The sequence below is a fragment of the Dipodomys ordii genome, unplaced genomic scaffold (assembly GCF_000151885.1).
Source record: "Dipodomys ordii isolate 6190 unplaced genomic scaffold, Dord_2.0 Scaffold171, whole genome shotgun sequence".
NCBI classification, from domain to species: domain Eukaryota; kingdom Metazoa; phylum Chordata; class Mammalia; order Rodentia; family Heteromyidae; genus Dipodomys; species Dipodomys ordii.
In genome coordinates this window covers 381,745-409,515 of record NW_012267387.1, presented here as the reverse complement: position 1 = coordinate 409,515, position 27,771 = coordinate 381,745, and the positions used below count along the sequence as shown (strand labels likewise).

General features: G+C 38.7%; 2 protein-coding genes across 2 annotated transcripts in view; both read left to right on the top strand.

Annotated features, from left to right (window-relative positions):
* Window positions 1–12,521, top strand: part of LOC105998708 (vomeronasal type-2 receptor 116-like) — a 36,869-nt gene extending 24,348 nt beyond the window's left edge. Inside the window, 4 exon segments of the mRNA XM_013033496.1 lie at window positions 9,733–9,891; window positions 9,894–9,962; window positions 10,844–10,967; window positions 11,599–12,521. Coding sequence (XP_012888950.1) covers window positions 9,733–9,891; window positions 9,894–9,962; window positions 10,844–10,967; window positions 11,599–12,521 — 1,275 coding nt within the window.
* A 7,420-nt stretch (window positions 12,522–19,941) lies between these two features.
* Window positions 19,942–27,771, top strand: part of LOC105998707 (vomeronasal type-2 receptor 116-like) — a gene marked incomplete at its 3' end in the record, with an annotated part of 31,513 nt that continues 23,683 nt past the window's right edge. Inside the window, exons 1-2 of the mRNA XM_013033495.1 lie at window positions 19,942–20,031; window positions 20,552–20,715. Coding sequence (XP_012888949.1) covers window positions 19,942–20,031; window positions 20,552–20,715 — 254 coding nt within the window. The remainder of the gene's footprint in view (window positions 20,032–20,551; window positions 20,716–27,771) is intronic.

The following is a 27,771-nucleotide window of genomic DNA, read 5'->3' as shown; positions in this document are numbered from 1 at the left end:
CCTTAATTTGGTGTTCAGTGTTTGTTCTCAAATCACTTAGTTGATTGGTTATGGTTTCTTTGGATACCCATTCTTTCTGTTGGGTTCCATTCAGCATTCCCTTTGTGGTCTCCCTGACTTCCTTCAGCTCTTTGTTAATGGATTCCATGAATGCCTTTAGTGATCTTTGTGTATTCTCTACCTGGTCTCTCAATTCATATATTACTCTTTGTTTAGCTTCCTCCCGTTCATGGCATTCCTGCAGTTCTCTTTGAGTGTTCTCAGCCTGCTCACGCCATTCCTTCCTTTCTGAGCATTCTCAAGTTGTTCATGCAAATCCTGTATCAGATTTTGAGTAGCTTCCTCACGCTTATGATATTCCTGTATAAACTTCTGGGATGCCTCCTCTCTCTCTCTCTATCATGCTCATACAGAGTCCTTTGTAAGTTGTCAAACTTCTCATTTATCATGTTTGCCAGCAGTGTTTGTAGAGCTATTTGGGAACTCTCCTCTGGATTATTCATTATCTGTTCTGACCCTAGATTATCAAGATTGGGAATTGAGATATCCGGATTTGCCATTTTTCTTTTTTTTTCCAGCTTACTCTGCCCATTTGAGATGAAAATAGCACCAGTTTTGTGCTAGAACACTATCTTAAGGCAACTATCAACCAAAGTTTGCATTTGTACAGTCAATAGTCTACAGATACAATCTAGTTCAACAGATACATCTATTCAACATCAAACAACTATATTTTAATGGGCTTTGAACCACAGAGAAGAATTTGGAAAACCAGAAATTATTAGGGTTAGGGAGAGATGTGGGTAAAAAATAGGGATAGATTGGTGTGGGGGGAACAGGGAGAGTTATCTATGTCCTAATCTTAATGCCGGAAATAGATTGGGTAGGATGCAAGTAGAGAGAGAGAGAAAAAGAAGAAAGGGAAAGGGAAACGAAAAGAGACCAGAACAAAATAGAAGTTTAAAATTAATATTATTATGGAGATTAAGAGACAATCTATTTAGAGAGGAATGTTAGTTTATTGAGAGAAGGGTAGGGACATAGAGGAGATGTGAAAAATTTAAAAAAAATGCTTAAAATATTATATAGGTATAAAGAGGTAGTACTGCTATTAAGGAATTTAAGTCTCGGAGGTTTTGAATTGAGTAATTAATTTGTGGATTAAGTGTGTGCACAATGGGGGATAGGGTCTACTAGTTAATTATGGGTTTATCTGAGGATGTGCAGAACAAGAGTTAAGTCACATGAAGAAGAACAAAAGACAGGGAAAGGTGAAAATGTTAAGAAAGGGAGGAAAAAAGATCAGAAGTTCAGTAGAGCTAAACAAAAAACAAAAAGATAATTAAAAAAGAAAGAAAAAGAGAAAGAAGACAAGAAAAGAAAGGAAAACGCATATTCACGTATTCCTAAAACAAAAATTATAAGAGGAAAAAAAAAGTTACTGGAAAACAATTTTTTTTCAAAAAAAGCAAAAATTAAAGATTAATAAAAGTTTTAGGAAAGAAATTTTTTATATATACATATAAGTTACCAAAAAAAAGAAGAAGAAGAAAAAGAAGAAAAACAAAAAGTTCTTTAATTTTTTTTTATTTTTTTGGGAGGGGTGGGAAGAATCCTGTATCTCCCTTGTGTTTGTGACCAGCCTCTTGTTGGAGTCTCTGGTCTGCTTGAGGTTCTGTGGCTTGATTGGTTTCTTAAGTCAGTTTGTTCGAACAGGCAGAAAAATGCTCTGCTTTACCCAAGATTTTGAGATCCCCCTCGAGGGTGATGTGCTTTGAGAATCACAAAAGAGGGGGATGCAGTGATAAGGCTAGGTTCTGGGTAGAGTTGAGGCCTTTCAACAAACAGCAGCTTTTCCCTGGGGCTATTTTGTGAAACCTTCACAGAGCCCAGCCTGGAGCCATTCTCAGGGTTTCTGTTTTTCAATTGATTTTGGAGGCTGCTAGAGGGAGGGGCAGCCTCTGGCTCTGGTTACCCAGTGAGGAAAGCCACTCCAATGGCTGGCGCCTGAGCTGGTGACTTTTCCCTGGATGGGGCTGAATCTGGAAGGTCACTTCGCCGTTAAGTTCTTGTGACCTGCTAAATGACTCGTTTTATTCCAAGGCCTTAGTTGGAGCTAGCAGCTCCCCCGAGGACCAGAATCAATTCCAAATGGATTAAAGACCTGGAAATAAAAGCAGACATTCTGAAAACATTAAATGAAGGAAGAGGAGAAACTCTAGGGCTCCTTGGCACAGGCCAAAATTTTCTGAGTAGAGAGCCAGAAACACAAGAAATCAAAGAAAGATTGGACAAATGGGATTGCATAAAGTTGCAGAGCTTCTGCAGGGCAAATGACATAGCTAGCAAGATCAATAGAAAGCCCACGGATTGGGAGAAGATTTTTACTATCCATACAACAGACAAGGGTTTCATATCTAAAATATACTTAGAACTCAAAAAATTAAGTCCCCCAACAACAAATCCTCAAATAAACAACAGCCCTATTAATAAGTGGGCTAATGACATAAAGAGAGAGAGTGGCTAATAGATTCATGAAGAAATGCTCAAATTTTCTAGCTCTGAAAGAAATGCAAATCAAGACAACATTGAGATTCCACTTCACCCCAGTTCGAATGGCTGTAATCAAGAAATTTAATAACAACAGATGCTGGAGGGAATGTGGCCAGAAAGGAACCTTATGCATTGTTTGTCAGAGTGTAAACTTATTTAACCACTTTGAAAAGCAGTATGGAAGTTCCTCAAAGACTCCACATAGAGCTCGTCTATGACCCAGCTATTCTACTTTTGGCATTTACCCAAAGGATCACAAACAATGTCATACCAAAGCTACCAGCACAACTATGTTTATCCCAGCATTATTTACCATAGCTAAGATATGGAACCAACCCAGATACCCCTCAGTAGATGAAAAGATCAAGAAAATGTTGTACACATATAAATGGAATTCTATGCCTCCATCAGAAAGAATGACATTGTCCCATTTGTTAGGAAATGGAATGACTTGGGAAAAATTTTATTGAGTGAAATAAGCCAGGTCCAAAGAAACATAGGTCCCATGGTTTCCCTTGTTTGCAATGACTAGTACAGGTCTAGGACAAGAAGAGAAGTTCAAAGGCTATGTACATATGACCATATGACATGATTTTAAGCTAAATGTATCCAAAGACAGGGCCACAAGTGGTTTTTTTCTTTCTTGCTATTGTTTTTTCATGTACATACAATGCAGTATGTGATTCTTTTGTTTCTTTTGTAGGTTCTTCCCCCATAGTATTAGCCCTGTTTTCACTATGTTTGTTTCTGGTGTTCTGCATCTTATATATACATTTTTGTAATTTGGGAAGGGGAAGGGATAAAGCAGAATTCTTAAATGGGGATGTAGTTTGACCCGCTGTGACGATGAGATATATAGGATACCATGTTGAAAATGAACTTTACAATGTCGGGGTGGGAGAGGGAGGACTTGGGAGGTGGGAAGGAGGGACTGGTGGGGAAAAAGAAAGGAGGAGGTAACACTGCTAGATAAGAAAGGTGCACATTACCCTATTCATGCAAATGCAAACCCTCTGTACAGCATTTTTACAAATACATGTGTGTGTGTGTGTGTGTGTGTGTGTGTGTATGGGAAAGGAGACACTTAAACATTATTCATGAGAGTGTAATTTGATGCACCCACTAAGGAACTAATTTTGTAGATTCCTCAAGAAACTATTGAGTTATGATATGGACCAGTGCCACCACCTTTTGAGACTGAAGCCCATTACATGCATAGATATACAAAGGTAAATAAATCTTAAGTCCAGCTAATATATGCTGTGAGGAATTTAAACAAATAAGTGATAAAATTCACATATAATGTAATGAATATTCAAGTTAAAAAAAACAGCGGCAATGATATGAGTAAGGATATTTGTTTTCCTCCTGCATTTTAAAAGTACAAGTTTGATGCAGTGTGTTCAATTCTGGGTCTTCTAGTCTGTTCCTTTTGTCGTCCTGCTTATTTTGTGCTGCTGCTAATTTGTTTTCATTACCATAGTTCTGTAATTGAGTTTGAAGTTTGGTATTGTTATTCCTCCAAAAATGTTCCACTTTCTAAGACTTGCCTTGCTATTCAGGGTCTTATTTATTTATTAGTTATTTATTGTGAAAATACCGTACAGAGGGGTTACAATTACATGGGCAAGGTAAGGAGTACATTTCTTATCAAGCATTGTTGCCTCTTCCTTTGTTTCCCCTTCCCATCTCTTCCCATATCCTCCTCCCCCCATTCTTCCCCATGTTCCTCCCCAATCCACTCCAGCTGCCCCCCAAGGCCAAAGTTCTAAAGTTCGTTTACCCCTTTTTTTGTTCGTTTTTGGGGCTTGAAGTCTGGGCTTGGGCACTGTCCCTGTGCTCTTCAGCTCAAGGCTAGCACTCTACTGCTTGAACTACAGTGCCACTTCCGGTTTTCTAGTGGTTTATTGGAGATAGGAGTTTCACAGACTTTCCTTCTGGGGCTAGCTTTGAACCATGATCCTCAGATCTCAGCCTCCTCAGGATTACAGGCGTGAGCCACCGTGCCCAGCAAAAGTTCATTTTTCGACATAACATCTTGTACATCTCATTGTTGCAATGGTTCCACCTGTATCCCTAATTAAACAATTTCTTGTTTTCCCTTCCCCTCCACAAATTTTACTAACATCAAATACAGTGAAAACAGGGGTTATTCCGTGGGGGAGGGACATAAAAAACAACAAAGAAATATCATATATATATATATATATATATATGTTAGAAACAATAACAAGAAATTAAAAAAAACATTTGAGTCCTTATCTTGGGCTTCATTTCACCTAACATCAATTTATCTGACTGATTCTGCTTGTCTCAGACATATACTAGGTCTTTCAAATAAGGAAAACCAAGGGCCTGGCTTATTTCACTTAATATAATTTTTTCAGGGTCTTTTGTTATTTGAATGTTTTTGCCTGTGCATTCCATATCTTTAAACAAATTTGTTGGGATTTAATGGATATTGTATTGAATTTGTAATTTGCTTTGGGCAGTATTGTCATTTTCACAATGTTAAATCTTCCAATCCAGGAGCTCAGATTATCTTTCCATCCTCTTAAGACTTTTTCAATTTTGTTTTTGAAAATTTTAAACTTTTCACTATAGAGGTACTTCACCTCCTTGGTTAACTAGTAAGTATTTTATATGGAGTTTCTTTTCTGATTTCAGCCTTGATCTTCTTGGTAATGGCATAAAATGGTATTGATTTTTGTGGGTTGATTTATACCTGGCTATTTTGAAAAAGTTTTGGATCAACTCCGTAGGCTGTGGAAGGAGATTTTGGGGTCCCTCAACCATCTTTAAAAAGGGATAGTTTTACTTCTTCCTTCCATATTTGGATTCCCTGCATGGTTTTCTCTTGCCTATTTGGCTTGCTAGGAATTCCAGTACTATCTTGAAAGGAAAAGAGACAGTATAACCTCTTATTTCCGATATTAGGAGAAATGCCTTTAGTTTTTCACATTCAGCATAACACTGACTGTAGATTTCTCATACACACCCTTTCTTATACTGAGGAATGGTCCACGGATCCTAGCTTCTCCAGAGCTTTTCTCATAATGAGGTGTTCGATCTTGTCAAAGGCTTTTTCTGCATCCAACGAGATGATCATGTGGCTTTTGTCTTTCCTTGCTTCTGTTGCTGTGTTGCAATATGTTAATTAACTTATTTCTGTTAATATGGCTTTGCATCCTTGAGATAAATCCCATTCAATCATCATGTGTGATCTTCTTGATCATTTTCTAAATTTTGTGGAAGAGTTTTACAACAGTGTACATCAAGGAGATAGGTCTAAAGTTCTCTTTCCTTGATGTGTCCTTATCTAATTTGGGGATAAGTATGAGGATAGCTTCATAGAATGAGTTTGGCAGTGTTCCTGTGCTATTTCATTGAAGAGTTTGAGGAGTATTGGTGATAATTCTCCTTCAAAAGTCTTACAGAATTTGGTTCTGAAGCCATCAGGTCTTGGGTTTTTCCTGGAAGGTCAGTTCTTGCCAATTCAATCTCATTGCTTTTGCTGGGTCTGTTTATTCAGTTCATGTCTTCCTGATTCAGTTTGGGTATATAGGAATTTATCCATTTCTGCCCGATTATCATCTTTGTTGCCAAAGAGGCTTATAAAGTATTCCCTTCGAATATTCTGAATTATGTTGGATCTGTGGTGATTTCCCCTGTAATCTCTAATTATTATTTATTTGTGTGGCTTCTCTTTTTTATTTAATTAATTTAGATAGGGTCCTGTCAATGTTGTTAATTTTTTTCAAATAATTATCTTTTGTTTTTGCAGAGTGTATGCATTTTTAAGTCTCTGATTCATTTAATACTGCTCTAATAATTTTCATCTGTGTACTAGTTTTGGGTTTGACTTGCTCTGGTTTTTCTAGAGGCTTGAGTTGAATCATTAGGGTATTGAATTGAGATTTTTCTAAATTGTTGTTGCAAGCATGTATAGATATAAATTTTTCTCTGAGTACTGTCTTGCTGTTTCCCAAAGGATTTGGTATTTTGTGTCTTCATTTACTTTGAATCCTGAAAATGATTAAATTTCACCTCTTCTCTCTTTGATGACCTACTAGTTCTCAGCAATAAATTACTCTGTTTCCATGAGTTTGAGTATTTTCTGTGATGGTTTCTGCTGTTGAGGTCTACTTTTATAATGTTATGATCTGCCAAGTACAGAGTCTACATTTTTGTACATATATGAATAAATATGTATAGATGTATATATGTTTTGGTCGGTGGTGGGGCCATCAAAGTCATAACTTTTGAAATATTCCTTGTAAATTTCTATGTTCATTATGCAGGCTTATCTTCAAGAACTATCAGCTTGTGATGGCCTTGTCTTTTGCTATTGAGGAGATCAACAAAACCTGAACTTTTACATAACTTGAATCTTGGATTTGATATCTATGATATTTACTTCGAAAGTTGGGCAGTACTTAAGAATCCCTTCATTTGGCTCTTTGGGAAATACAAGATTCCAAACTACTCCTGTAGAAGAGAGAGCAAGTCTATAGCAGTACTAACTGGACCATTAGGAATAACATCTGTCCACAATGGGACATTGCTGGAACTCTACAGATTTCCACAGGTGAAGGTTGACATGGTAGGGGAATATAAAAATGTTTCATTAAGTGGTATTCCAGGTGTTAGGAGAGAATGATAAGAGCCTGGATTTATGAACCTATCAAATTTTGTTGTATCGAAGAATAAGTACTCAAAAATAGGAGGATATGTATATGCCCACTGTTTGAAAAATGAGATGGAAGAATCACAGAAACAAATGGATTATTTATTGTTTCAAGTGTAATCAATAATTTAAAAATTCAGAAAGTGCAAAATTACTTTGAAGTGTGCAGATATGCTGAGCAGCGTACTGGTGACTCACACTTCTAATCCCAGCTATTCTGGAATCTTTTATCTCCACATAACCAGCAAAACCAGTAAATGAATGTGTGGCTCAAGTGGTAGAGCACCAACATTGAAGGCAAAAGCCAAGGAAGTGCATGAGGCCTGAGTTCATGCCCTTGTCATGGCATGCATGTGTGCGCATGTGCATACACACACACACACACACACACACACACACACACACACACACACACACGAACATGTGCACCTGGACAAGATATTATATTGAATGTCATGTCAAGCTCAGAATGATAAAGGGGAGATGTGTTCTCTCATATGCGAAAGCTAGAACTTAATATGTCATATCAAATAAATATGGAACACATATGTAGTCATATATATATATGATTAATTGGAGTAAAGTATGGCATATATGGGGATAGAATTCCATGGAGTAACCTTTTCTGATCAACTGAATATAAAAATATGAACAATAGAAAGCTGACACATATCTTCTCTGAGCAGATTAGTTGTTACGGGATAAGGTAAGAACAATAGGGAATGGATGAGTGAAAAAAAACATTACATTAAATGTACATATGTGAAAATAGAATTAGGAAAATCAGGGAATTGGTTGGGCTAATAAACATGGGAGTAGTTAATGGAAATGGTGACAAAGCACAAGAGACATACAAATATTTTCTACAAATACTGATTGTTTTCCTCAAAAACTAAAACAAAAATGTACCTTTCACCTACTTCAACTGGTTCTTAACATACTTGAAGATTAAGATTGTGATGGATGATAATCTTCTCATTCATGGAGCATCCAATTGTCTTTGCATTTAGTTTACCTTTGGGCCTTTTGTTCATGCTCTGAGTCACCATAAGAAGTTTCCTACTCTGTATCAGATGGCCCAAAGGACACATCAATAGCCACTGCCATGGTCTCCTTACTGCTTCACTTCAACTGGAACTGGGTGGGACTGTTGACATCAGAGGATGAGAATAGTTTGTTGGTTCTTGTTAAATTGAAAGAAGAAATGGCTAAGAACAGACTTTGCGTAGCCTATGGGCTAGTCATGTCAAGCAAGTTCGTCTCACAGATATTCAAATTCATGACAATATATAGTCAGATAAATAAATATTCAGCAAATGTCCTCATGATATATGGTGATAATGAATCACTACTAGATTTAATGATGTGTTTTGAACAACTTTTAGTAAAAGGAAAATTTTGCATCATGAACTCACAGTGTGATTTAACCACGAGAAGGAACTATTTCATGCTAGGCTCATTCCATGTACCTCTCATTTTTTCACACCATCATGCAGATGTTTCTGGATTCACAGATTTTATCAAGGCAGTTAATCCTTCCACCATGAGCAAAGACACTTCTTAGAGGGTCTCTTACTGTATAAAATTAAATATTTCAGGCGTTTTTCAAAACCCAGTAAATAATGGGTGAAATTTTGGTGAGGAACTCTATACATGTGTTCATTGCTCTTAAGAGAAACAGGCCAGGTCAGTAACAAGGAGAAAATATATACCATGGATATGTATGTATGTATGTATGTATATATGTATGTATGTATGTTTGTTTGTATGTATGTATACAATATACATATACTTACATACATATATTTCTTTTTTAGTGTGAGAAACCAGTAAGATATATTTTTGCTTGTCTTTGAGCTTGAGGTTAGGGTCTGGATGGTGTCTCTATGTCTTTTTGTGTTCAAGAATAGTGCTCTACCACTTGAGCCACAGCTGTACTTCTGTCATTTTCTGAGTGGTTTATTGAAGATAAGTGTCTCATGGACTTTTTTCTCTGGCATGGCTTCAACTCATGATCCTCAGATCTTAGCTTCCACATGGCTTATTAATTCATCTAGTTAAAAATATCATTAACATGCTCATTAGCTACTGTTTTCAAAAGTGTAAATTCAGCTTTTCCCTGAATTACTTCAGTACTTGTAAATGATGACCTACCAAATAGCATTTTTAATCCATATTTTCATAAGTCATCTAGTTTCATTTAATTTTGGATTTTGGCATAAAAATTTAACCAAGCTCAATAATTCATAAAAACAATGAATGTCGGTAACTGAAAAATTGTCCTATTCATGGCTATTTGCCTGCTATTGATTTCTCCATAAAAAGGCCGTCTACTCCTTTTCTGAGTGACAAGGATTCAGGAAGGTTATTTTTATTCCTCCATAGATTTTCTTTTGGAATACTTCATTTCTGTTTGTGCTATTCTAGAATTCAGAATTGGATAAAGGCAACCAGGAGCGTTTCTTCACCATATAATGATGCATCTCTTTTAGTTGCACCTTTTTATAAAGAACATCCAATTTTTTAATCGTGCTGGAGATGTAATGATTTTGGGTGAGAAAAGAAAATTAGAGCCAGAATATGACATTCTGAACCTTTGGAATTTTCCAGAAGGTCTTCAACTTACAGTGAAAGTAGGAAAGTTTTCTCCATATGCTCTGCATATGGTAATCAACTCTCTTTATCTGAAGATATGGTAGAGTGGGCCATACGTACTACGGAGGTGAGTTGGATCTAATAATAGTGATTTTAAGGACATACATATAAGCAAAATTTACCCTTGAAATTTATACCTGGTTGAATGCCAGCTTTCTTCCATAATGCTAGCAACTGAAATATCTGAGATGTGAACATCAGGAAAGCTTGGACTTATCTCCAATTAACCTCAAAAATCTGGAAGTGGAGCTATAACTCTAGTGGTTGAGCGCTGATAACCTTGAGCAAAAAACTGAAGGTCAGTGCCTACAACCTTGCAATCAGCACCAAACACATTTCTAAATGTTGACTTATTATATTATCATAAAACATAAACTGTACCTTTCTTCCTAACACTGTGATAGAGTACATGAAGAATCAATTTATGTGGTGGAGATGTTTCTTTGCTCCCTTGTATGGATGGAGTTTTCATTCAATTGTTAGTTGACCTGCTAATTGGGCATCTTTGGTGAGAGTAATCATTGAATATGACTGGAGAAGATTCTCTCTTCGTGGCCACTGGAAAATCAAGAGGAAGATGGCCCTGGGGTTCACACAACCCTCTGAAAGGGATGTCTCCTCCTTTTTCTTCCCCATGCCACAGATGAGTAGGATACAACATATGATGACATGAATTCAAGGAAATTCTACAGGATCTACATTGGGTCTTACTTTCTCACCATTAGTTTCTACCTTTTAACGATCCCATATGTTTCAATAGTTCAACAGGTTAGAAATAAAAGTTGTAGCACAAAAGCCTTTTGGAATCATGATATATGGTTTTTATAACATAATTGAATTAATCAACTTCACTTACATGCATAGAAACATTATGCTTTTTAATACAATTCTTTAAAACAATGGACTTTTTGGAGTGTTAGTTACTGACACAGAACTGATTTTCCTCAGACTCCTCACTCTGCCTGCAGTGAGAGTTGTGGTCCTGGATTCAGGACATCTCTTCAAGAGGAAAAGGCTGCTTGTTGTTTTGATTGTAATCTTTGCCCAGAGAATGAGATTGCTAATGGAACAGGTAAATCCATGACTTATGAAGAAATTGTTCATCACTCCTTTGTTTTCATCAATCCAACCATGTCAGTACCCAGAACTGCTCATGACAATTAGCAAGAGCTCAGAAAGGGGGATTCCATTTAAGAAGGGAGCATGAATATAGTGTCCAAGTTTGGTTTCTCTTTTCCTAAATATTCACAGATTAGTTGGATAGATCAATATAATGAAATGAATTCAAGGACGTTGCCACAGGAACAAAATTAATCTTTTTCAGAGATGTGTAGGGAATTGAAAGCTGCATTATTTACAATTTTCAATAGGATTGCAGAAATCTGCACAATTCTAACAGTTAGTGTGAGCAAAAGTATAGAAAATTATTAGGATATTAGAATACTCTAAATAGCACCTTATCAATACTTGTAATAATACTTGAAAGAAAAAAAACTGAACAAAAAAGCCTGAATACTGAAGAAGATGCAAGGGGGAGGGAAGATGTTATGGTTTAGCAAAGAAACAAAAATGATTTTTTGACAGTCAATGCTGGCACTATGGTAGATTATGTTAGGATTACACCTAAGTAAACAATTTGCTATTATCTTTGAAGAAAAGGAAGTTCAAACCAAGAAGTAATTGTACTTTACACTTCTTATCAGATATGAACCAGTGTGTAAAGTGCCCAGATCATCAGTATGCTAACACACAGAGAAGACAGTGCCTCCTGAGAGCTGAAAGTTTCCTGGATTTTGGAGAGCCCTTGGGCATGGGTCTGGCCTGCATGGCTCTTTGCTTCTCTATGCTCACTGCTGTTGTTCTTGGAATGATTGTGATACACCATGACACTGCCATTGTCAAGGCCAATAACAGGGCTCTCAGCTATATCCTACTCATCTTTCTTATCTTCTGTTTCTTCTGTTCCTTGCTGTTTCTTGGCCAACCCAACACAGTCACCTGCATCCTGCAGCAAATTGCCTTTGGAATTGTGTTCACTGTGGCTGTTTCCACAGTGTTGGCCAAAACAGTGAGTATGGTTCTGGCCTTCAAGGCCACTTCCCCAGGGAGAAGGATGAGGTGGCTGCTGGTATCAGGAGCTCCTAACTTCATCATCCCCATCTGCACCCTCATCCAGGTGACTCTGTGTGGACTCTGGCTGGGAACTTCTCCTCCCTTTGTGGATACAGATGCATACTCTGAACATGGTCACATCATCATCCTATGCAACAAGGGCTCCCTCACTGCCTTCTATTGTGTCCTGGGATACCTTGGTTTTCTGGCCCTGTCCAGCTTCACCATGGCTTTTCTGGCCAGAAACCTGCCTGACACCTTCAATGAGGCCAAATTCCTGACCTTCAGCGTGCTGATGTTCTGTAGTGTGTGGGTCACTTTCCTGCCTGTCTACCACAGTGCCAAGGGGAAGGTCATGGTGGCTGTGGAGGTCTTCTCCATCTTGGCCTCTGGTGCAGGGCTCCTAGGCTGCATTTTTGCCCCAAAGTGTTATATCATCTTGTTAATGCCAAATAGAAATTCTCTGCATGACTTTAGGGATAAAAGACATAGTAGAAGAAATAAGCCTTCTTAAGAGTGAGCTCATATGTTTGATTGGTATATAGATGGCCTGATCTAAATCTGTATCAACTTTCCATTGTCATATTCATTTGTATGATGACGTTTTTACCTCAGTGAATAAAGGCCAGTAGTTTCTTTTTCTAGTAGTGGTATTCTCAAGCAGCAGTGATCACCTAAAATGAATTCTTTCTCATGTACTTTTGGTTCATCCTTTGTATTCTGCACTCAATCCTATTATGCCCTCTTGTTAATGTCTTTTCACTATTGTCTTTCTCACTCAGTTTTCTAGATTTTTAGGTATACTAAATTCCTGTCTGCACACTACCATGTTTCAAAATCCTCTAATTCATTTCCTTACATTTTTCTCTTTACAAAGTTTCATCTTTTTATATTATCCTTAGAGATTGTTTTGTTTAATATTAATACTATTACTGATAGTATTCTAATCACAGGTTTTCCTTTCCCAATAATCCCATAATCTCATTCACAGGAAGTTTCTCTCTGTCTCTTTCTTGGTCTGGCCTTTGGCCACTTTCCTCTTTTCCTCTCCTGCTCCTTCCTCTCTGTTCTTTCCTCCTAAGGTTTTTGGTTCGGATTACATAAGGTATAAAAATGCACTTAATTTAATATTACAATGTTAAATTATATTTTTATTTTTCTCTAAAAAGTAAAGTTTGTGATGCATAGAAATTTTTTCTTCCATGGCTGGAGATACCTTTCAATTTATTATTGTTCAATCACTATTAACATTAGTTCTTGTAATTTCATCCCTTCCTAGTAAAATATAAATATTGAAACATGAACATCTTTACCTGTCACATTTCAGATCTCTTAAATTGATAAGGAAAGCATTACTTATTGCATCAACTAGGTTGACTTAGTAGGTTCTATACTATATCTACATAATCACATATTTAAGACATATAAACACAATAACATCCCTATCTCATCTTTCCAGTGTTTATTACATATTTCTTCTGATATTAATGAAATTCATGTGTATATGCTTCAATTCTAGTTTAGACTGTCCCTTAGCTTTTTCACTTAAGGCTGCTTTACCACTAGAGTCACAGGTACATTTATAGCTCTTTGGTCTTTAATTGGAAATAAGAGTGTCAGGCATTTTCCTGCCCAGGCTAACTTTGAAACACTTCTCACATTTGCATTTCTAGTAGATAACGACTGATGAGAGGTTTCTATTAGTTAAATTTTTCTTGAAAATATAACAGTGTATTGGTAAAAAAAATTGTGTATGTCTTCTTTTGAGGGCATGCTGTCTAACAAATGAAAATGTAATTAGATTTCCAACTTCCTTAGCATGTTAACAAATACATGATCAAAATATGCATCAGTTTTTATTGAACTTTTGTCTATTTTATTAATTTTAGGAATTCCATTAATAGGATTGAGTTTATATTATTGAGTAAACTTCTGAATCCTCATTTTGTGATGTGAAGTTTTTAGGAGAATATTTGATGTTAGTGCTTTTGTATAGTATTTTGTGTTCCTTGCTAATTTCTTCTTAGTTGAAATTTCAGTAAACTTACACAATACATATTTTCTTTAATGAATTAATGAAGAGAATGAACACATGGATGTCTTGATGTTTTGAAGTAAGAGTGGATGTATGTCAGGCATGGAGGAAGACAATGGCACATAAAAGTAAAGTTCATGGATAAATAATACGATAGAGACAGGAAGAAGGGCACAAGGAAAATGTACCTTTATAATGTTTTGTTACAATAAAACTTTACTCATAAAAAATAGGTGGATGTGGGTCATGAGTCATGGCTCTCTCACTGTGTATGTGTGTGTGTGTGTGTGTGTGTGTGTGTGCAGGGTGGTTAATGACAAATGATATATGAAAAATTTTTATCAACTTTTATGTTGTTTGCAAAAGGTTTAGGTATAATGTATCTAAATGTTGGGGATTTCATATGCTTGGAGGCCATTAAGATAGCTTAAATATTTTAGTGGAAATAAAAGTTTTGGACAAAGATGTGTCTGACCAAAAGACTTTTTGAGCCCATTCAAAGCTCTCATACTAAAGCCCAATTTAACCATATACACTAGCAAAAATTTAAAGTAATACAAAAAATTAAAAGTCAATACACTTGGAGTTTGAAAAATAACTTCTGCTGTTCCAAAACTAATTTTTAATCCACTAAGGTAAAGGAAACTTCCAGGCACTGTTTTTCTCCTGCCTTATTCCTAGCTAATGAGGAGACTGAGATCTGAAGATTCTAATTTCCATTTCGTTCACTCTGTTAACTTTGGCTTCCATGTGCTTTGCATAGAGGAAATTGAGCCACTTATGGCTTCTTTGTTCTCAGAGTATTAATCTCAACTCTTAGCAAGGTGTGTACTGCATCTATTTTGCTTGCATCCCCTGTTTGAAATCCTGCATCTTTTTTTTGGGGGGGGGTCCGGTCGTGGGGCCTGAACTCTGGGCCTGGGCTCTGTCCCTGAGCTCTTCAGCTCAAGGCTAGCACTGTACCACTTGAGCCACAGCGCCACTTCCGGCTTTTTTCTTTTTGCTTATGTGGTGCTGAGGAATCGAACCCAGGGCCTCAGGCATGCAAGGCAAGCACTCTACCACTGAGCCACCTGCATCTTTTTTGATATTTCGTTTCTATGTTCTTTAAATTTCTGATTTATTTCTCACTTTAATTTTTGAGTCATTGCCACCAGCATCTCTTGTTTTCCTTTCCTGCTTTTCTTCCACTGGGCCTCTCCCCTGGCTGGCTGCTGGCTTTTAGGGGTAGCTTGCTATCCTGAGCATTTCCTGTAATTTTTCTCTGTGATTTTTCTTATGGGGATTAAGGGATTCTTGGGGACTAATCAGAAACTCTGACTGTTTCGGTTAACAAGTGGCAGTCTTTGCTTGGTTCTGGGTTGGTTCCTGGATCAATTGATGAAGCTTCTTCTTGGCCTTGGGCTGGCTGAGAGAGTCTGTACCTGGTCTCTGTTCTGTTGGGGGAGAGTCTGACCAGCAGATGGTAGTCTGACCCACATAGGGCTCTCAGCTGTCTGCTGGAGATCACAGGCAGTTCCTGCCTTTAGCCAAGGACTGAGCAGCCTAGACTACTCATGCTTTCTCCTATGGGTGCTTTTGGTGAGACTGGGTGTTCTGGATATACTCTCCCATTTGCTGGTTTCTGCTATGAGTTCCTTCCTGACTATAATCAGGTGCTCGCAGCCTGAGCTGACCCATCCCCAGCCTGGGATATAGAAGTCAGGCTCTGGTGGGATTTGGGCTTCTAGTTCTGCTGCCCTGGATACACAGGGCACAATTCCCAGGGGGTGTGGTTCCCTGCTGTACCTCTCTGCAGAAGCTTGTGCTCTGCTTCTGATTTTAACCAGAATGGGTGTGTTGTGCAGCTCAGGCCCCGGATCCCCAGTACTGGCTGGCTTCCAATCTCTTGCCTGGGGCATGCCAATTGGGCCTGTGTTGCTGGGTATGATCCCAGGGTACTCAGCTGGGGTATGCAGTTTGGATTTTTCCCCTTGCTTGCTGCTGTGTCCTGTGGGCTTGTTCCTGGCTTGGTCATTCAAGCTCCCTCCCAGGGATGGTATTGATCAATCCTGGAGGACTAAATATGCTCCACAGGCTGGTGGGACACTTTAACAGTTCCCAGTTTTAGTGGGACCTGTAGTCCAGGTGGTGGCAGGGCTGGTTTCCTTTGGGGGGATGCTGTCCCCTGTGGGGCACTCACCCTGGAGCTAGTTGGGAACTCTCCAGTGGTGCTGTTGCAGATTGCTATTTCTGTGTGATGTAGGTGGCTAGTTGCCACTGTGCTCTGTGTTTGGTTGAGATGCTGTGGACTAGGCTGTGTGGTGGCCGTTCTGGGTCTGTGCTTCTTACCTTCTCTGCTCTGTTGATGCTGTCCTTGTTAGTGCTGCAAGCGTTTTTTGAGCTGGCTGCTGGCTGAGGGGTGGAGGAGGGGGCTTCAGTCCTGTTCTGAGCTCTGAAGTTTCTGTCTCTGTTTGCACTCTGTGTTGGTACCAGCACCTTGGGAGTCTTCTACACTGGTGTTCTGTGTACGACTCCTGAAGTTCTGGGGTTCCCCCTTTAGCTTTGAGGCCCAGTGGTTTTGGCGGGATGGGGCTTCAGCGCTCTGGTTAAAGGTGGGGGAAGGATCTTTGTGCAGGTTCCAAGCTCTGAGATTTCTGTTTGAAATCAGCAGGTCCAGCCCAGTCACCTTGGGTGTGTTTTGTGCTGGTAATCTGCAGATGACCCCCTGTGGCTCTGGGGTCTCTGACAGCCCCCTGCTGTGCTGGGCTGGCCACGGTTTGGTGCATTGCTGTGCAGCAAGCAAGGGTTGGTGGAAGGGTCTTTGTGCTTTTCTTTTTTCTTCCCTCCCTCCCTCCCTCCCTCCCTCCATCCCTCCCTCCCTTCCTTCCTTCTTTCTCTCTTCCTCTCTCTCTTTCTTTCTTTCTTTTCTTTCTCTTTCTTTCTTTCCTCTTTGTTTCTTTCTTTCTTTCCTTCCTCTTTCCTCCCTCCCTCACTCCCTCCTGCCTTCCTTCCTTCCTTCCTTCCTTTCTTTTTTCTTTCTTTCTTTTCCTTCTTTCTTTCTCCGGGTGTTCATCTTTTTTATGTTGTTGGTGTTTTGGGGGAATTAAACATTGGAATTTGAAATCTCTGCTTGGTTGGAGAAAGCTGTGGTTTTTCCCTACTGTTCCATCGCCATCTTGGCCCCCCTCTGAAAGGCTTATCCCTTTTAAGTACTCAGAAGACTTTTACCTTGCTAGGTTGTGATTTCTCTCTTTTAATTGACCTGTTTCTGAGTCTGACTGTGTAGCAAGGGAGAATTGTCCACACAATGTCTTCTTGGAATAGTTACCAGAAAACATTTTACATGATATGTCTAAAGAGAGTTACAATACATTCAGTGCTATGTATGTTGTATACCAGACCCTGAATGAGATCCTTTTTCATCAAACAGAAGTGTCACCATTGGACAATAAGAGAGGGGTGGTACCTTCCCCTACACACGTAATGCTTCTTTGGTTGGATGGCATATACCACAAGCAAAAATTTTTATTAATATTCATTTTTTCCTGAGGTGAAGTCACAAATAGAACCTTGTTTTGAGAAACATAACCCATTCTCAGTATTTTCTGAAATCATACTATTTTTGCCTTTATGAGTTCTTGTTACTCTTACTTTGTACATAGGCATTTCTTTCCTAACACATCTTAGAAGTTTGTAGGTATAAGGCTGGGAAGGTGGCTCAGTGGTAGAGCACTTGTCTTGCATGCATGAGGCCCTGGGTTCGATTCCTCAGCACCACATAAGCAGAAAAAAAGCCAGAAGTAGTGCTAGGGCTCAAGTGGTAGTGTGCTAGCTTTGAGCTGAAGAGGTGAGGAACAGCGCCCAGGCCCAGAATTCAGGCCCCACTACCGGACTCTCCCCCCAAAAAAAAGAAGTTTGTAGCTTTAAACACTTTTTCACCTTTTGCATATTAAGTGCCCTGTGAGCAAAATGGTCTTAGGCATTATGGTTCCTTTGGACAGGATTCACACATCAGTTCCTCAGTCCTGACCAAGAAATTACCACTTCATCTGCTTCTGTATATGGAGAGTCTCGACCTGTATTTTGTGGAATAAATTTTAATATTGGGTTGAGCATTTTGAAGAATTCAGCATCTACAACAAGTGAGATAGAGCTCTAGAAAAACTTATAAATGGCTCTTTGGACCCAGCTCACAATATCAGTGTTTTGCTCTGTGTCACCCAAATGGTACCAGGGATGTCAAACTTTACATACAATGATGCAATGGAGATGGAGACACTACATCTTTTTCTGGGGTAGCAGGTAAAATCCTTTTTCCATTTTTCATTGTATGCAGAACTGCTAAAGGTTTCTTATTAGTGTATGTGGACAGTTTGTAAACTATAGTTCTGCTTAATACACTGCTAACTCTTAAAAACACCAAATGGATAAATGCTTCACCTTAAAAGCTTCCTTTCTAGAATCCTAGAAACAATTGCTGGTGACAGAGAGACTTCTAGTCTATGAGCCAGGCGGACTGCAAAGGCTGCATGCTTGTACACATAGGGGCACAACATGTGCTGATTAAATGCTTACACTCACAGAGCTACCCCATTCCTGACTAAACTTACAGTTATCTCCTCCTGTGCACTGTGGTCAGATAACCCAGGGTGCTCTAAGTTGTGAATGATCCTTGTTTTTCTAGCCTCCAGAAAATAGAGAGATAAAATTTCAGATAAAACAATATGATGCCGATAGGAAAAACAGCAGAGCATGCTGTATAGCCAGTAACTTCCTGATAAAAATTTGAAATCACTCAGTATATAACAGCAAGTATCATCAAATGGGATTATATCAAACTAAAAGCATTTGGCATAACAAAGAGTCACTAAACTGAATAGGTGGCTTGTACAATTTGCCAACTAAACAGCTGTCAAGTGATTAATAGCCAGAGTATACAGGAAGCTCAAAACATTACACTCCTAAAGAATGCACAAACCAATCAACAATCTGGTAATTAAACTAAAAGAAACTTCTCAAAACCAGAAGTATAAAGGGCTAATAAAAATACAGAGATGCTCAATATTCTTGGCTTACCAGAAATGCAAAAATAAATGACACTTAATTTTATTTTACTCCGGTGACAAGGTCAGTCATAGAGAATAGAAATAACAAATGCTGTTAAGGATGTAGGAAAGTAGACACTTAAACACTAATCATGAGAATGTAATTTCAGGCACCCACTAAGGAAATCGGTCTGTAGGTTCCTCCAGAAAGTATAGATTTATGATATGGACTAGTGCCACCTCCTTGTGTGACTCATTCCCATACATATGCATATCCCATACATATGCATACATATACATATATAAATAAATCCTAGGTCCAGCTAATATATGCTATTAAAAATTTAAAAAATAAGTGATAAAAATCATATGTAATGTAATGAATACAAAAGTACAAAAAACTGCAATCTTATGAGAAAGGGGCGTTTCTTTTCCTCCTGCATTTTAAAAGTACAAATGTGATACATATTTTCTGATATCCAGTGCATGAATATGAGCAAATGTACCATAATGTACATCCAACACCACATCCTTGTATAGAGTATGCTCACTGCCCTGAGGCATCTCAGACCTAAAGAGCCACTGAAGTCTCTGTATGGAATTTGGGTTTAACATATGTGGAAAAATAAAAATCATATAGTTGGTTTTGATATTGATTTTGGTTTGTCATTGAGAAGAATTTCCTCTATTATCATCTGTCCTCAGAAAGCTGCAACATGAAAATACCTAGGTTAGCTTTTTAGTAATAATTACCTGTTTGAGAGTGACAGTTCAGAATGCAAAAGTGGAACGCAATTTCGGCATTTACTTTGAGTAATTGACATGTAATTGCTGGTTTCTGCAGAATCTTTGCTCTCTCAGGCAGGTAGTAAATGGGTGCATTTCTGGAGGGTTCTGCACACGGAATTCCCATTGAAACCTGGCTGGATCAACCCCCAATGTTCGGTGGCTGTTCTGACATGGTGTGTGGGAATCGACTCTCTGGGTGTGATGCTCTCATAACTTTGGTTAACATCTCACAGACACAGACTCTTCAGGACATTGCATCATGCACAGCACATGACATCCTCTGAGACAATCCAGTTGCATCATCCCAAATAGCTTTCATGAAAATGATTTCCTGACACAGATGTTGGATAAAAAATATCCAAGATAACCCCATCTCTGGGGCCTCACTCTCTGTGGTCTTGGATGAAATCATAGCACCTAGGCCAAAGAAGGCAAATCCACAAACATGTTTCCCAGCTCATGTTTTTCTCCTGGATGAAGGACACAGATGTAGAGCCTCAGGATATGGTTTCTGGGGACTCACAAGAGGCTTTGATGGAAGATGAGCTATGGCATAAATCTTTGGCAATAAAAAGACACATAAGCACACTTATGTCTGAATAAAGGTATCTGACACTGTGTGTCTCACTTCCTCCCTGCTTGGCAGAGGCTTCAGGGATGTACCTTATGACTTTCACACTCCTTCTTCTCCAGCTTCCCTTCCTTGTGAGGTCCTTGGCTGGAACTAGCTGCTTTTCTGCAATGAAACACCGAGCACACATGGATGGAGATGTCATGATCGCTGGGTTTTTCCCTCTCCACACTTTGGGAATTCATCTTAGTAACAGTGAAGGTTCTAGGCAAGAAGAGAACATACCGTAAGTAACTCATCATTTTATTCCCATTGGGTGTTATATTCTGGGATGTGCCAATGGATGAGGGAACAATCAATTATCTCTGTCTTCACTACACTGACCTTCCATCCCTATTGCAGCAGGAACAGCTGCGTATTTTCTCTTGCATATATTGTTGAGTGTTTTCCTGCCTGGTAGTAAGAATGGACTCTATTTCCTTCCATGCAGGTTCACCTTTCAATGTTGGTAAATTCTTAGCTTTACTGTAGCATCCTTGGTATCTCCTGCATGCCAACGGTCACTGCAGAAGATGAAATGATGTTCTTACAAATAACCTGAAATACTGTCATGTGTTCTGTGTAAAAGGCTGCAGCCACATTTCCTTGCCCACCAGGCCAGTAGTATGAGAACTTTCTTTTAGTGAAAGCTCCGTTTTGAAGACATTGATGAACATTCTTTTTTTTTTTTATTTGGGTCAGTTGTGAGGGTTGAAATCTGGGTTTGGACGCTGTCCTTGCACTCTTCAGCTCAAGGCGAGCACTCTAAAGGCTTGAGCCACAGTGCCATTTCTGGCGTCTTAGCATTTTATTGGAGATAAGAGTCTCATGGACTTTCCTGCCAGGGCTGGCTTTGAACCTCGGTCCTCAGATCTCAGCCCCATGAGTAGCGCCCTGCTTGATGAACATTCTTATTGTAGCTGATGGCTCATGCCTGTGATCCTAACTACTCACAGATCTGATATCTGAGGATGAAGGTTTGAAGCCAGCCCAGGCAGGAAAATCTGTAAGATTTTTATCTCCAATGATTACATTTCCTATTGAGCATTGTTACCTCCTCTGTCTTTCTCCTGCCATCCTTTCCCTCCTCACCTCCCCAACTCCACACCACCTCCTCCCTGGTGAAGTTGTAAGGTTCATTTTAAACATAGTTTCCTGTACAACTCCGTGTTAAAATGGATCAACCTGTATTTTTTTCCCTCTGAATTCATTTGTTTACTATTTTTGCCAGTACCTGGGTTTGAACTCAGGGCTTGAACATTGTCACTTAGCTTTTTCACTCAAAGCTAGCACTCTACTACTTGAGCCACAATTCTTTCCAACATTCTGGTGGTTAATAGGCGAGCAGAGTCTCATGGGTTTGTCTGCCTAGGCACAGATACAAAGTGAAGTCTGGTCTGGGTTAGTAAATTTTTGGGGGGAGGGAGTTAGAAAAATTTTATGCATGAGCTACTAGTTATTGGCTTGCTTTGCACATTTGATTGACTTTTTCTCTCAAGGCTGATGCTCTACCACCTCATGGAGGCACGCTTCCAGTTCTAGCTTTATGTTGGTTAATTGGAGAGAAAGTTTATCATGAAGTTTTCTGATGCTGTTGCCTTGACTCAGGATCCTTGGGTGTCAGCCTCCTGTTCAGCTAGCATTATAAGTATGGGCCATCAGCATAAGTAGTTTCAATTCCGTAAAGAATCTCCAATCTTTAATTTTTAGATGCCATCACCAAAACTGCAATTTTTGTCTGGGTTGATGGTTAAATCATGTAGCTTTATTTGTATTGTCCTCATTACTCAAATATTTGGACATTTTTCTGTATTGCTTTTGCATTTGTACGTTTTAATTTTTAAAGTGTCTACTCATGTGTTTGTTCCTTGCTTGGATTTTTTTCCATCCTATTTTTGGGCATTTACCCAAAGGATCACAAACAAGGTCATACCAAATCTACCAGCACAACCATGTTTATCGCAGCATTATTTACTATATGTAAGATATAGAACCAACCCTGATGCCCCTCAGTAGATAAATGGATGAAGAAAATGTGATACACACACACACACACACACACACACACACACACACACATACACACACAATGGAATTCTATGCCTCTGTCAGAAACAATGACGTTGCCTCTTTTGTTAGGAAATGGAAAGACTTGGAAAAATCATATTAAGTGAAGTAAGCCAGGCCCAAAGAAACATAGGTCCCATGGTTTCCCTTGTTTGCAGTCAGTAATGTATGTCTAGGACATGCACAGAGTAGGTCAAAGGCTATGTATATATGACCACATGAGATAATGTTAACCAAAATATACCCCAAGCCAGTGACACAAGAGTTTTTTCTGTTTCTTTTTTTCTTGCTTGTGTTTTTAATGTACTTAAAAGACACTGCGTGATTTCTTTTGTTCCTATTATATGTTCTTCCTCCATGGTATAACCCCTGTTTTCACTGGATTTGATGCTGGTATTCAATTTTACACTATTAATCAATCCTTTGTGAGATGAATAGCTAGCAAGATTTTCAACCATTCATTTGACTATCTCCCATTTCTTTCACTGTGTTGAAGGTTTTAAGTTTGGTGCAACCCCAGCTACTTTGCATTTCCAGTGCTGGGGGTAGAATGTAGGGCCCTGTGAATGAAACAACAGATTTATTACTTTCATGTCCAGAGCTTAATTCTTGCTATTATTTTATGTGGTATTTGAGTTCTATTTAAGTATACCCACTTTGCCAATTCCACCCCTTGCCAAGGGTGTCATGGTTAATTAATGTATTTTTGGCAACATCTCCAAGATTCCAATACCTAGAGTTGTTTGCCAATACGTCTTGGTTCTATATTTCTTTGATCTATGTGTCTGCTTTTATGGGTATTTTCCCCCCTAATTATGGCACTGCAGTAGAAGATCAAAACAGGTATAGGGATACTTCAGTATTGTTCTTGTGTCTTAAGATAGCTCTGGCTAATTGACAACTTTCTTTTCCCCAAAATTTAGTCTTGCTTATTCTATTTCTGCGAAGGAAATGATAGGAATTTTGATGGAGACTTCACTGAATCTGTAGGTGGTTTTGGCATAATAAGGCTATTTCCACCATATTGATTCTGGCATCCAGAATAATGGGAGGTATGTGTTGGTATGTGTAATTTTGTTGCTTGCCCATTTGATTGGTTATGGTTTTGACTTCAGTCTGATCACCCTGTTGTTTTTGGAGACCCTCTTCTTTGCTTTATTGATTATTGCTATTGTCTTTTATGCTCTAATTCTTTTTCTTCTCTTTGATTATTTCACTACTTCTACTGATTTTTGGTTTGTTTGTGTAGTTCCTTGAGGTGCATTGTATGTTGTTTAGTATAGTATCTGTATCCCTGATTTAAGCAAAGGTGATTACAGTTTCAATTTATTCCTCCTTTTTTATATTTATAGATTCTGATATTGTTTTCATTGTTATTTGTTCCTATGATATGTTTGTTGAAATTTACCTTGAAAAAACAATTTATCTAATTATGTATTAATCATTTAATTAAACTGAATACTTTTAAGTTAATTTAATTATTTGTTTATGGTTGAAAAATAATTCATTTAATTGTCATGATATCTGCATGGTAATTTCTAGCCTTACCACAGTGTAATCTCCACATGTGTTCAATATTTTTTACTATTTAAAAAATGTGGCTACACTTTGGAAAGCAATATGGAGGTTCCTCAACAGACTCCATATAGAGATCCCCTACGACCCAGCAATTCCACTTTTGGGCATTTACCCAAATGGTCACAAACAAGACCATACTAAAGCTATCAGCACAACTACGTTTATCGCAGCATTATTTACCATAGCTAAGATGTGGATTCAACCCAGATGCCCCTCAGTAGATGAATGGATCAAGAAAATTTGGTATATGTATGCAATGGAATTCTATGCCTCCATAAGAATGAATGACATTGCCCCATTTGGTTGGAAATGGAAAAACTTGGAAAAAATTATATTCAGCGAAGTAAGCCAGGCCCAAAGAAACATAGGTCCCATGGTTTCCCTTATTTGCAATAACTAGTATATGTCTAGGACAAGCAGAAAAGGTCAAAAGCTCCGTACACATGACCAGATAGGTAGGGATACAAGTGTTTTTTTTTCTTTCTTGCTATTGTTTCTAAAGTATTTATAATATACCATGTGAATTTTTTCTTTCTTTTTATGATCTTTCCCCATACTATAACCCCCAATTTTACTGTATTTGATGTCAGTGCCCTGCTTCTTTCATATACATTTCTCTAATTTGGGGAGGGGAGGGTGAAAAACAAAATGCTTAAATGGGATAAAGGTTGACCCAATGTAAAAATGAGATGTACAACATACTATATTGAAAACAAACTACAAATTTGGCTGAGGGGGGTGGTGGGGTAATTTGTGAAGGTGGGAGGGAAGGGATGGTAGGGGAAAAACAAAGGAGGAGGTAACAATGCTTGATAGGCAATGAACTCATTAGCTTTCTCATGTAATTGTTAAGTCCTTTATACAGTAGTTTTACCAAAAAAACATACAAAAAAAAGGTAATAAAATAAAGTGATTTAAACCACACAAAAATGTGGCTAGCTGGGTGCCGGTGGCTCATACCTTAATCCTAGCTACTCAGGAGGATGAGATCTGAGGATCGTGGTTCAACACCAGCCTGGGCAGAAAAGTCTGTGAGATTCTTACCTCCAATAATCCACTAAGAAAACTGGAAGTGGTGTTGTGGCTCAAGAAGTAGAGCACTTGAGCCAGTCTGGGAAGATGGTGGAGGAGAAGCTGGAATCTAAGCAAGCTCTCGCATAGAAAGCAGTTTTAGAGTTCCAGTGAAAAGTCCTAGGCCAGAGAATCACACCAACTGTGCCATCACAGGACAGAGAGTTAGCCCAGAGAGGGGAAATCCAGGCAAGGAGACACATCTGAGTGCTTGCCAGTAGCCACCAAGGCGGCGGCAGCTGTGGCGGCGGCAGCGAGCGCAGGGTGCCATACCTGAGCCACAGAGAATCCAGGATGGAGGAGCCAGACCCAGTGGGTGAGCGGATTCTACTCAACAACAGCAAGAACCTATAAGGAGCGGACATCATCATCCTGCAGTTCACAGACCAGAGATGACCCAGGAACCAAGACTCGGCATGAATAGAAGCCTGACGTCCTCACTCCTTCTCAGGGAGCAGAGGAGGGAAGGCCACCCCTCCCCGCCCAGCACTGGAGATCTCCATCTTGGATACCAACAAAGCTCAGAGGAGCTGCCAGCTCCAACTCAGGCCTTGGAATAAAACGAGTCATTTAGCAGGTCACAAGAACTTAACGGTGCCATGACCTGGCAGACTCAGCTCCACTGAGGGAAAAGTCACCCAGCTTGGCGCCAGCCCTAGGAGTGGCTTTCTTCACAGGGTAATCAGAGCCAGAGGCTGCCCCTCCCTCTAGCAGCCTGGACAATCAATTGAAAATCAGTAAACAGAAACCCTGAGAATGGCTCCTGGCTGGGCTCTGTGAGTTTTCCACAAAATAGCCCCCGGGAAAAGCTACTGTCTGTTGAAAGGCCTCAACTCTACCCAGAACCTAGCCTCATCACTGCATCCCCCTCTTTGGTGATACTCCAAGCAGATCTGCCTCCCAATGAACTAGCCTGGGAGGAGGATCGCCAAATCCTGGGTAAAGCAGAGCATTTTTCTGCCTGTTCTAAAAAACTGACTTAAGAAACCAACCAAGCCACAGGACCACAACCATACCAGAGACTCCAACAAGAGGCTGGTTATGGACACAAGGGAGATACAAGATTTTTCCCATCCCTCCCCAAAAAATCAAAGAACTTCTTCTTCTTCTTCTTCTTCTTCTTCTTCTTCTTCTTCTTTTTTTGGTACCATATATAACAAAATTTTTTTCTTTTCTAAAACTTTTTTTAATCTATAATTTTTGCCTTTTTTGAAAAAAATTGTTTTCCAGAAATTTTTTTTCCTCTCATAATTTTTATTTTAGGGATACGAGAGTGTATTGGTACCATATATAAGAATTCTTTTTTCTTTTCTAAACCTTTTTCTAATCTTTAATTTTTGCCTTTTTTGAAAAAAAATTGTTTTCCAGAAACTTTTTTTTCCTCTTATAATTTTTATTTTAGGGATACGAGAGTGTGCGTTTTTCTTTTTTTTTTTGTTTTCTTTCTCTTTTTTTCTATTTTAATTATCTTTTTGTTTTTTGTTTAGCTCTACTGAACTTCTCATCTTATTTTTCTTCCTTTCTTATCCCTTTCACCTTCTCCTCTCTTTTGTTATTTTCATGTGACTTAATGCTTGTTCTGCACATCCTCAGATAAACCAGTAGTTGACTGTTAGACCCTATCCCCCATTGTATACACACTTAATCCACAAATTTATTACTCAATTCAAAACCTCTGAGACTTAAATTCCTTAATAGCAGTACTACCTCTTTATATCTATATAATATTTTAAGGATTTTTATTTTTAAGTTTTTCACATCTCCTTTATATCCCTCCCCTTCTCTCAATATATTCATATTCTTTTCTAAATAGATTGTTTTCGATTCTGCGTAATATTACTAATTTTTACTTTTCTATTTTTTTTCTGGTCTCTTTTCTTTTCCCTTTCCCTTTCTTCTTTTTTTCTCTCTCTCTATTTTCATCCTACCCAACCTATTTCCTGCTTTGAGATTAGCACTTTGTTAACTCTCCCTGTGCCTCCCTACATCAATCTATTCCTATTTTATACCCACATCTCTCCCTAACCCTAATAATTTCTGTTTTTCCAAATTCTTCTTTGCGGTCCATAGCCCATTAACATACAGTTGTCTGATGTTGAATAGATGTATCTGCTGAACTAGATTGTATCTGTAGATTATTGATTGTACAAATTCAGACTTTGGTTGATGCTTGCCTTAAGATAGTGTTCTAGCACAAAACTGGTGCTACTTTCATCTCAAATGGGCAGAGTAAGCCGGAAAAAACACAAGAAAAATGGCAAATCCGGGTATCTCAATTCCCAATCTTGATAATCAGGGGACAGAACAGATAATGAATAATACAGAGAAGAGTTCCAAAATAGCTCTACAAACACTGCTGGCAAACATGATTAATGAAAAGATTGAAAGAATACAAAGGACTCTGTATGAGCATGATAGGGAGAGAGAGGAGGCAATCCAAAAGTTTATACAGGAATATCATAAGCGTGAGGAAGCTACTCAAAAACTGAAACAGGACTTGCTTGAGCAGCTTGAGAATACTCAAAGTGAAAGGCAGGAATGGCGTGAGCAGGCTGAGAACACACAAAGAGAACTGCAGGAATCCCAT